We start from the raw sequence: 11,966 nt of genomic DNA on the forward strand, positions 1-11,966 counted from the left end.
TACTAAGTTCCTTGAGCCGGGACTGAAGCCAAAGCAATTCTACAGTGGTGTTTGCCAATGATTTGTATTCTGCTTCGGTACTGGATCTAGCAACTGTGGGCTGCTTCTTGGAACTCCAGGAAAGTAAATTCAAGCCAAGGAACACACAGAAGCCGCCAGTGGAGCGGCGGTCATCAGGGCATCTCGCCCAGTCCGCATCAGAGAATGCATGTAATTTGTAAGAAGAGGATGGGCGGATGAGAAGACCATAGTGAGTTGTGTGCTTGAGGTATCTTAGGATCCTCTTTACTACTTGCCAGTGAGGTAGTTTGGGACAATGCATAAACTGAAAAATTTTATTGACAGCAAATGCAATGTCTAGTCTGGTAAGCAAAAGGTATTGGAGACTACCTACTGTACTGCGGTAGAGGGTTGGGTCAGAAAAATTAGGACCATCTGTGAGTGAAAGTCGAGCAGAGGAGGCCATTGGAGTTTGGACAGGTTTGGCAAGGTCCATTTTGGTCCATTTGAGCATGTCACAGACATATTTTGTTTGTGATAAATGTAGACCTTGCGAGCGATGGTGGATTTCGAGACCCAGAAAAAATCGTAGGGGTCCAAGATCCTTAACCGGAAAAAAGGAGTTGAGGGAGTCTAACACAGAATTGATAGCATCCAAACTAGACCCAGTAAGGATGATATCATCTACGTATACTAAGAAAAAAAAAAGAAACAGAGGAGTGTTTGTACAAGAATAAAGATGGATCAGATAGAGACTGTGTGAAGCCAAACTCAAGAAGCTTGGTACTCAACTTGGAGAACCAGGCGCGTGGAGCTTGCTTAAGACCATAAATGGCCTTATCCAAGCGGCAGACATGGGTCAGGTGATCAGGATGGATGAACCCGATGGGTTGGGTCATAAAAACTTGTTCTTGGAGGTCTCCATGCAGAAATGCATTGTTGATGTCTAACTGTCTTAGGGACCATCCTTCGGTGACAGCAATGGAAAGTATAGTGCAGATTGTGGTTGGCTTCACAACTGGACTAAAAGTTTCAGAGAAGTCAATACCTGACTATTGATGAAAGCCCTTGGCAACGAGTCGCGCTTTGTGTTTGTAGATGGTGCCATCCGAGCGTCTCTTTGTGCGAAAAACCCATTTGCAGCCTACCAGGTTGTTGATTCCTGAAGAAGGCACTAGAGTCCACGTGCTAGTGTTTAGCAAAGCTTGAAATTTTTCTACCATGGCTGATCGCCATACATGGTGTTTGGAAGCTTCGGTAAAAAAGGTAGGATCATCAGGGATTTGGGAAGAGACAGTAAGGAAGCTCCGGGGAGGTGGCCAGAGAATGGTTCCATCAGTGTATTTTTTGGGGTGAAGGGAATTTGTCTTTGATCTTGTGATGATCGGATTTGAGGAAGGGGGCGTAGCAGATATTAGGGTTTGGAGAGAGGAGTCGAGAGTGGAAGATGAAGGAGAGAGCTGTTGAGAACTATCGGGTGGACTAGAAGGGGATGATGGGCTGAGGGGCACAATGGGCTCACTTGTTGGGTGAGTTGGGCTTGTAGGAGGCCGAGAGGAATGGGATGAGGTTAGATTGTTTGAGGTTGTTTCGGAGCTAGGCAAGAGAGATGTGGGCTGAGTCATTCGGGTGGGTCTTGTGAGATCCCTATTTTTATGGGTTTTAAATTATATTATTGTGTTATTTTATTTATGTTATTTTTAAAGTGTATTATTTTATTTTTAATTATTTTGGTATGTTGGGATTTTAATTTCCTTATTATTTATTTTTATATATGTGTTAGTAAATTTTTGTGTAATTTTATTGTAGTGATTATTTTGCTGGGCTCTGTGTGTGTGTGTTTTTTTCATTGTGGGTCGTGGGTGTGTGAGTTTGGTGAGCCGGTTCCAACCCAGCCCGTGTGATTTACTTGTGGCCCAGTCGTGTGGTCTAAGCCCAATCCGTGTGCGAAGCGTGGCCCAGCCCGTGCGGCCCGTGAGAAACTCAGCCCTCACTTATCAATACGGCGTCGTTTTGGAGGATGACATTAGGGCTTCATCTCTTTCTCCCTTGTGTCGTGCTCCATCTTCTTCCTTCTTCTAGCGTCTTCTGCAAATTTCTTTTTCTTCCTCCCTCCACGCAGCTGCTGCCGACTCCATTCGGGACTTCGTTTCGCAAATCAGCCACAAGCCGCCACCTCCACCTCCACCTCCACCTTGCCTCTTCCTCTCCATGTCGTTCAATGGAGGCTCCGAAGCCTTGCTGTCAAGCCGTGGCTTCATACGGCCACCACCACCTTCCACCTCGAGCTTCCATGGTTTCTCCGTGTCCATTCTTCCATCTGCTGTCAACCCACACCGCCACGCACGGTTTGCTGCCGTTTTGTTCTTCTTCCGGCCGTGCAACACGCGTCTCCTCCCACCGCCATACTTGGCCTATAAATAGGCCACGGCTTCTACAAATAATTTTCTGGGTTCCTAATTCTATATCTATCTCTCAAACCGTAATCTTGTTCACAAAATTTTGTAGTTGTTGTTCGGTTAGTATTGAGCTTTGCCGAGCTCTGTTTTGTTCCAAAGTTGTGAAATCCCACTCACTTTCTTGTGAATTTTTGACTTGCCATGAGTTGAATTTTCATCTACTTTCCCTAGACCGAATTTTTCCCTTGAGAGAAACTCACCAAAAAAGTCACTGTTTTACTTCTTGAAAAATCATTGTTGCCGCCGTTGAGCCGCCACCTTGAGCAACGCACTTTCAAGTGATCTTTCAAAAATACCCATCTTCATGTGTATGTAATTTTTCATCGTAAATCAAGTGATTTAAATTGGCATTATAACTGTTGTTCATTTGTAAATTATTGATCTGTTGGTTTTGTGGAAAATTGGGCCTTGAGCCGTTGAAGTGTTGGGTTTGTTAATTGGAGTTGTTGGATTTGGGCCTTGGGCCAGATTGGAGGACGGGATTACGTGTGTATTTGTGAAACTGTATAATTGTAAATGGAAGATTATTTTATTGTAAATGAGATATTTAATATTTATTCCAATAAACTGTCGAAATGCATATTTATTGTTTATAATAAATTGTGCTATGATGTCACGTTGTCTGTTGGAATTAAGACTGTTGTTATTAATGGTGTGGGTGCGTGTGTATCACGACCCCAAGCCGAGATGAGGCATTATCTAGGTAGAGCTCCTCTAGTCACTCGGGAGCGTAACAGACTAACGTGACATCCCCTGAGTTGTCGCAGGGCGACGACGGGAACGGACGAGACGGTAACGCTCTTGTACCGATTCCGTGACCTTTTGACTGGGGAGTTAGAGGATGCTTGGCCATGTACGTGCTGGGCGCTGAACTGGGCATCGCTCGTTACGAAGTCTCATGCACGGACGTTACCCGTGATGTGACGAAGAGAGTCAGGGTGTGCGGACGGTCCATAGGGGAGACCGTGGTGCATGCGTAATTTCATAATAAATATGATTGGGACCAAAAATGAGATTTTGGTGTAAGTATAAAAATGGTATTTTTGAGAAAATGAATGTGGGTTGTTAATCTGTCCGTATGGGGACGCGTGTTTATATAAATGTGTTTTAAATCTTTTGGATGTTGTTTTGGTTAATTACTTGCTGAGATGTCATAATCTCATAGTGGTGTTTTACCCTACGGTTCCGTTTTATGGTGCCGTAGAGTTTGACGCAGAGCCCGAGTATAAACCTGAAGGACCGACTCCGCCAGAAGCTTAAGTCACTGATATGTTGTTCAGCGTTTTGGGACTTGTTTCCCTTATGTTATTTGTTTTCTTTAAATTATCTGTCGGAAGACTGTAAAATTCTTGTAAAGTTATTTTACTGCTTTTTGTACAATTCTGGTACTTAATAAAGAAAGACCATTTTATTTTCTCCGCTGCGAATATTATACTTTACATTTATTGTATGTTGTACACACTTTGAGCACTGGTCATTGGGGTGCGTGATACGTGTGGTCATCATCCCGTTGTCACGAACTCCACAAAAATAACACGTGAGGGTCGAGGGCGCCACAGGTCTTGTGTGGTTGGTTGCAGATTGTGGGCATTGGGTTAGTGGGGTTAAAGAATGAGTGGGAATAGGACCAAGAATGGAAGGGAGAGACGTTGGAGGTGGGCTTGGAACCGTGCTGTTGATGTGATAAAAAGGAAAAAATTGCTCATCAAACACAACATCTCTTGAGATGTAGAGGCGACCTGTAGGAAGATGCAGACAATGATAACCATGGTGAGAGCCATTGTATCCAATGAAGAGACATTGTGAAGAACGAGATCAAGTTTATGACGATTGTTTGGCCGTAAGTGAGGCCAGCAAGCTGTGCCGAAAACTTTCAGGAATGTGTAATTGGGAGCTTTTGAGAACAATTTTTCAAATGGACTAAGTTGATGAAGTAAGGGAGTAGGAAGACGATTTATTAAGTATACAGCAGTGTGAAAGGAATCTGCCCAGAAATGCTAAGGAAGTGAGGCGTGTGCCATGAGTGCTAAGCCAGTTTCAACAATGTGTCGATGTTTGTGCTCTACTGCACCATTTTGTTGGTGAGTATGATGACAAGAAATATGATGTGAAATTCCTTTGGATCTGAGAATGTGACTAAGAGAACGAAATTCACATCCCCAATCACTTTGGATGGATTTTATTTTTGAGTTAAAGAGTAGTTCAACTGAGCGTTGGAAATTAATGAAAATTAAGGCAACATCAGATTTTTGTATTATAGGGAACCACCAAGTAAAGCGTGTATAATCATCAAGAAAAGCAACATAATAACGATATCCTTCACGAGAAAGAACTGGGGCAGGGCCCCATACATCTGTGTAAAGAAGTTCTAAGGGCTGGGTAGCCCGTTGATGATGAGAAATAAAAGGTAATTGGTGGCTCTTTGCTTGACAGCAAGCTGGACAAGGAGAGTTGAAGTCTCAAGTTGAAACTGGAAGTGAGTGTTGAGACAGTACACACTGCACAACTTGAAGAGAGGGATGCCCAAGTCTGGAGTGCCACCGAGAAGATGTGGTGCGCTCGCCAGCAAGAGCTTGAAGAGGTAATGAAGTAGCTGGAAAGGTGTATAAACCATCATGCATTGGGCCACGAAGGAGGAAGGTCCCCGTTTTGGAATCCTTGACAATAAAATGAGAGGCATGAAACTCAACATAAACATGATTGTCAAGACAAAATTGCCTCACAGAAACCAAGTTTTTGGTTATGTGAGCAACATGTAAAATATTTTTGAGATGAAAAGTACGAGAAGCAAAGTTTAAGAGAGAGTCACCGATGTTGGAAATTGGTAAGGCAGTACCGTCACTGACTCGAATCTGATCTGAGCCATTGTAGGGAGTGGAGTTAAGGTTCAAGTGGGCGAGGTCAAAGGTGAGGTGGTTTGTTGCTGCAGTGTCTGGATACCAGTTGTTGTCTGTGGTGGAGTTGGATGAGGTGTAATTGGCTGTAAGAGACCGAGGTGGGCCATTTTCATAAGCATGGTCATAGCGATAGTAGCATCGCAGTGCAAGGTGACCAACCTTGCCACAGACTTGGCAAGTTGGCTTGGGGTGTGGCAAGGGAGAATGATTATGAGCGACTGAGTTGGGAGAGAAATTTGGCAGTGAGGGATTTGGTAATCGACCCCTTCCACGACCGCGATAACCACCTCAGGAAAAACCCTGAGTGCTACAGCGACCACGAGAAGAGTTGGTGGAGGTGAAATTAGCAGATATTTCAGTGACAGAGGGAAGATGGGCTGAGTGAGCAATGCGACTTTCGTGGGTAAGAAGAAGGCTGAAGAGTTCAGAAGTCATGGGTTCAAGGCGAGCTCTGATTGAGGTAACTACGGCATCAAAGTCACTGTTTAATCCAGCAAGAAGTTAAGACGTAAATTCGGCAGATGATAAAGGAGTGCCAGTAGCAGCCATGGTGTCGGAAAGGTGCTTGACCTTCCGGAAATAATCAGAAACAGAGGCGAAACCTTTTGATACCGTAGCAAGTTGATATCAAAGCTGGATAATGCAGGCATGAGATTGGGTCATAAAAAATTTTTCCAAGGCAGTCCACACTTGATGAGCAGTGGTGTAACCAACGACTTAGGCAATGAGATTTTCAGAGAGAGAGGAGATGATGGCATTGAGAATAAGTTGGTCAGTGTGTGACCATTCGAGATAATCTGGGTTGGGGTTGTGAGAGTTAGGGAGCACTGTTTTGAATTTCATACCGTACCGGCCAGTACGGTCGAAATTTTCCGTACCGACCGTACAGGTACCCTATACGTTTCGTACCGGCCCAAATACTAGCCGGCCTCAATTTCGGCTTGTACCGGCCTATATTTCAGCCGGTGCCAGCCGATATTTCGGCCTTCAATTTTTTATTTTTATTTTTTTTCATTTTTTCAAACTACAAACTTATTTTTTGACCCCCAATTCAGACTAGGATATTTATAATTTATATATATATTTATTTATATATAATTTATTCATATATAGACTATTATTTTATAATATAATTTTTATATATTTATATATATAATTTATTCATATATCGACTATCCCGAAACGGTACCGATACTAAAATATTTCGTTCCAGTGCCTTAATCGATACAGCTTCCGGTACGGTTTTCAAAACATTGTTAGGGAGGAAACATGGGGGAGGAGGATTTGTACCATCGATGAAGTGAAAAAGACGCTGGCCTCTCAGATATAGAACCATCTGAGCTCGCCAGAGAAGAATGTTATCATTGTTTAACTTGACTGAAACAAGATGGGAGAGGAAAGGAAGAGACATAGGGGTAGTGGGAGGAGGAGGAGGAGGAGGGTTGGAAGGTTTTTCCGTGTTAGCTTTAGCCATGGAGACGTTTGTCTATTTTGGCTCTGATGCCATGAAGAATTATTGAATTTGTATATTCATTTCACTTACGTTTACTGTTTACAAGAGCTCCTTTATATAGGAGAGTTACAGGGCAGTTTTGACATTTAATCAAGCACATGGTGTGCGTGTTTCCTACAGCTATTTGCAGGCGCATGTTGTAACCGTAACATGCCATTTACAAAGGAAAACAGAAAAACCAATTCAGAGAATTGTAGAAAGATATTCTATGAAATTCTGGAAGAATCTTCATGCTGAGATGGCTTGATTATTGCGTGTGCAGCTGCGGTGGATTTTATGAGTTGATGTTGAGGTGATTCGGATCCTTGTTTGGCTGAGCTGTTGATAAGGGGGACTGGGACTCGTAAAATATGAATTAAAATAGAGAGTCAAAATTTATGGATAGATAAATTATATTGGCAGTGTATAAGAAAAAATTATATTAAGCTTTTATATTTATATTTATGTTTATACTTACTAAGATATGACTATGCCAACTCTAATTTTATCAGTATTATTTATTTTATTTTTTAAATTTGTTACATGGCAGTTTTTTTTTTTTTTTTTTTTGAAACATAGTTACATGGCAGTTATAATTTTATGATAACATATCAAAACGTAGATTTTTTTATTCTTAGTATTTTGTATATCTTTAAAGTACACGTATCATGAGTAACGATTAGATTTACAATTTTATTTGTGACAATTATTAGCTTGGCGATTTTTATCTCTTCTTTTTATTTATACAACGAGAAAACCATCTGTTGAAGTTAAAATCTATAGTCTTACCCTCATATTTATTGCTACAAAGGAAGAAAGACCACAAATTAACTCCGGTCATTCAAAAAAAGAAAGAATAGTGATCGGCTAACATGACATGTCATGTGATAGCCTATAAGAACAGACAAGAACAGTCTCTTTCACATTAATTGAAAATTATTTAATACTGTTTCCCATGGATTTTTAAATTTAAAATTTAAAATATTTGCTCACAGCGCATTTCCATTCAAATATTATTAGAAAAGTAAGGTTGGATATATACAAACGCTATAAGATCTGTTGAGTTTCGCGATGGTAACATGTGGCAAAAAGTGAGTAGTTCACGTGCACCACTCGCCCACCATAAACTTTGACATTTTTTTTTCTTTTTTTGAGGCAATAAACTAGGCAAATTAGAAAAAAGAATATAAAGCGATAAACAAACATTATCCAATGAAATATCAGTTTGCATTATTCGTATCGTATTATAATCATATGTCAACCGTTGGATTCACATCATCCACGGTACATAAATCGTGCGCATTATTCTGGAAGAATCACTTCCCATTGCTCACGTGCTTTCTTTATCTTCTGATTCCATCATCTCTTTGAAACTCTCTCCCTCACCTTCGCTTCAACTTCAAGAGAAAATAAATTTCTCTCTTTCAATTGTCTGAACTGTGGGGCTTCAATTCCGTTGTGTGGGTTTCCTGCCAATCGAAAGAAGGGATTTTGTTCAAGGGGGATTGGAACCCCATGGCGGATCTACTTAGCAAAACGAATCTGTTTTCATCGTGTCGTCATAGTCAACGCGATGGGTTTTCTTTTACTTTCCCAAAGAAGAGCTGGAATTACAAATCATCTTCTGTGAGTTGGTTTCAGCCTCTGAAACTGAAATCACAGGCGCTCAGATTGTCTTCTTCATCGAGCAGTGATTATCATGGCAGAAGAGTTTTTCTTCATGGAAACGAAGCCATCCCCAGGAAAGGGAATCACCGATTCCAGCCTTCAATTAAAGCTCAGGTTGCTAATTTTTTAGTCGCATCCTCTCCTCAAGCCTTCTTTTTCATTCCAGTTTGGTCAGGTTTTGGGAAATTTTCAGCAAAGGGTTCTTTGATTCGTCTTTTCTAGGTCACATTCCTGTTTATTTTCCTTTCTTTGTCTTTGAAACTGGGAACACTGTTAGTAGTAATTCAATATTTTTGTCATTTTTTTTTTAATACATTTATCACGTATATCACCATTGGCTTTTAATGTTGTAAGCTTTTTCCGACGGAATTTGCAGACTAGCCTTCGGATTGGGAAGGCTCAGAAATGGTGGGAAAAGGGGCTTCAACCAAACATGAAAGAGGTTACTTCCGCACAAGACCTCGTGGACTCCCTATTGAACGCCGGGGATAATCTGGTTGTTGTCGATTTCTTCTCTCCTGGCTGTGGTGGCTGCAAAGCGCTCCACCCCAAGGTAGTATTGGCCCACGTCTCTCGACCCGTATCGTTATTATTTTTTTATCTTTTCACTTACATTTAAAACCCACCGCTATTGACATGATTTTTAATTGTTCTGTGTCAGATCTGTCAATTGGCCGATATGCACCCAGATGTGCAGTTCCTTCAGGTGAACTATGAGGAGCACAAGTCGATGTGTTATAGCCTTAATGTCCATGTCCTGCCTTTCTTTCGTTTCTACAGAGGCGCTCATGGTCGTCTATGCAGCTTTAGCTGTACTAACGCCACGGTCAGTGTTCATAATTTTCCAAGTTTGCTTGCCAATAGATGATAAATTTTATATGTTTGTACTAACTGTGCTAATTATCTTGTTTGGCTGGTTCATTTTCAATGCTGGATTTTAAAAAAATTTGTGTTTTCCCCCGAGATTAGGTTGGATTTTCAAACTTTTTCATCTTATGTTTCTTTTGGAGTTACGCACTTACTCCATTCAAACTCAGTAGTCTTGTTTATCCACAAATGAATTCGTATCTAAATTTTGTGTGCATTCACCCATGAACTTATTTGAAAACTTGAAAGTTTGCTCGGTTTCTTATGAAGCCACTCGTGATGTTCCTTTGTTACATCATTACTCCTCACAGCCTGGCCAGTTGTTTTATCCATCCACTAATGAATTTGAATTAGACTTTGCATCCTATTGTATTTTTCGGCAATTAAAATATTTAAATAATGGCATAAACGAATCAGGTAAAAAAATTTAAAGACGCATTGGCCAAGCACACCCCAGATCGTTGCAGTCTTGGGCCTGCAAAAGGGCTGGAGGAGAAAGAGCTCATTGCACTGTCCGCCAACAGGGATCTGTCTTTCAACTACATGCCAAAACCAGTTCAACCAGTTACTGCCCCTGCACTCGAACAGGTGATCGCAGAAACATCACCATCTCATTTAAGCTCAGAACCTTTTACTCTTCCTTCAACACCCTCAACGTCTGCTCAGGACTCCAAGAAGAAGCCGTTAGTCTCTGCTGGGAGGTGATGTCAGTCGGTCTTTAACGGCCCTTTTCTCTTTGTACAGAACCGTTTTTATGTAATATCCATGTGATTACTGAACATATTAGTGAAGATGAAGTCATACTGTACGCATGTTTGCTTAGGGAATCGCAGGCCGTCGGATTTAATTTTTAGGATCCGAGCCTGGTGGTTTGCTGGTGAGTTTAAATCCCAAGCACTTATGTATTTGTTGGTGCTGCTTTATGTTGGAGGGAAATGATAAATCCCTTTTTAAGATTGATTGCTAAAAAAGAAGCTTTCGTTCTATTTAGGTAGCGGGTGTATGCTCCCGACTGACTCTTTGCATTGGCATATGAAGTTCGCAAGTTACAGAATTCGAAACCCTCCGTTGGTTGTGGCTTTTTGCGTATGTGCACGCGTGTTATTCGGCCGACTGATGGGTGTAAAAGCTGAAGAATTACTTAAAAATAAAAATAAAATTATACTTCTTATAAGCTGTGTCAAATTGTCAATGTACTATTCGTATCGCTAATTTGATAAGGTTTTATTTTAAAATTTTAAATTATTATTATATATCAAATAAAGCTATGAAAATTTCGTAAATAGAACCAATGGATACTTCACGGAGGAGGAAGCAAGTAATTCCAGCCGTAAAGTAAGTGCCACTCCCTTCTAGTTCTGGATCAGGATTACTGATTTGGAGATCCCAAGTTTTAGAGCTTTGCTATTTATTATACACACACCACTTATTTTTATGATTTTTAATTTTTTTTTTTTTTGTTTTATTCTTTTTAAATTAATTGAGTTCTTCTATTCATCATTCATATACCACATAATTGGGAGGAGAAAAAAATAAAATATATATATATGTATAGTGAAGAAGATAATCTGGAGACTCGCAGAAGTGAAGAAGATCGTCCTATGTTTTTAATTTGCAGCTGTCGTTAGCTTAGACTCATTAGAGCCCATTGGGTTAGTCAGGCCAAGATCTTTATGTGATGGTCGGTCCATCATGGAATCATTCCAGACTGAGTAGTTCTAATAGTTAGTTCGCCCATTTACTTTATCTTGTTTAAGTCCAGTGGGCCTTTCGATCGTATCTGCCGTTATTTCCCTGCTTTTGTATTGGATGTGTCCGGGATTGGTTGTTAGATTTCCCTTTGTTAATGCAGTATGCGAAATGATATTCGAGCCCAATTGCAAACTCAGCACTCCTTTGAAAAAATTGAATAAATCCAAAATTTAAAAAATTAATTTTTTAATAACAAACTCACCTAAATTATATCTAGCATTATACAATGCCGTTACTATTTTTTTTTCCTAAACAAAATCTTATATAATTCAATGACTAAAGTCAGAGAAAAACTCCAGACTGGATGCAGTGATAAATTCAAATTTACACCCTCCAATAAGAGGGAGACACATAAGCTATATGATATAGAACCGGTTTGAGCTGAAAAAGCCTTGTGTCCTCAAGGCTCAAGCTCGAAAGGCTCTCTCTCCCCGAGTCTCTCTCTCTCTCTCTCCCTCAAGGTCGTCATTGATGCTCTATTTATGGTATAAACATCAGGAAGGGAACGGTAGTAGGGGTAAATTCGGTCAAATTCGAAAGCTATTTTTTGGACCGGACCAAATCCCTTCAGTCCATTCAGTTAGGTCCGTTCAATCCATAGGCGTCCTTTAGATCCTACTTCACTCTAAACGTCCATAGCAATCTGTGAGTTCGCTCAATTTCTACTCGAGCAAAGATCAACCCGTGAGTTCGCTCGATAGGTGCTCGACACACCACTCGAGCGAATCACTAACCTTAATATTCGCTCGAGCCAAGAAGAAGAAAAAATGAGAGAGAAAGGGAGAGAAATAAAAGTGAATGTCCCTATGGGACTCTTCATAGGTATGAATG

The 11,966-nt window shown here is 40.7% G+C and overlaps 1 protein-coding gene across 1 annotated transcript; it reads left to right on the forward strand.

The window, feature by feature from the left end:
• Window positions 1-8,159: 8,159 nt before the first annotated feature.
• Window positions 8,160-10,342, forward strand: LOC121265316 (thioredoxin-like 1-1, chloroplastic). Its single transcript, XM_041168898.1, has 4 exons — window positions 8,160-8,630; window positions 8,893-9,069; window positions 9,178-9,342; window positions 9,801-10,342. Exons 1-4 carry the CDS (start codon window positions 8,364-8,366, stop codon window positions 10,086-10,088), a joined length of 897 nt encoding a protein of 298 aa, XP_041024832.1. The 5' UTR covers window positions 8,160-8,363; the 3' UTR covers window positions 10,089-10,342.
• Window positions 10,343-11,966: the final 1,624 nt, after the last annotated feature.

Source organism: Juglans microcarpa x Juglans regia, chromosome 5D, assembly GCF_004785595.1.
Source record: "Juglans microcarpa x Juglans regia isolate MS1-56 chromosome 5D, Jm3101_v1.0, whole genome shotgun sequence".
NCBI classification, from domain to species: Eukaryota; Viridiplantae; Streptophyta; class Magnoliopsida; order Fagales; family Juglandaceae; genus Juglans; species Juglans microcarpa x Juglans regia.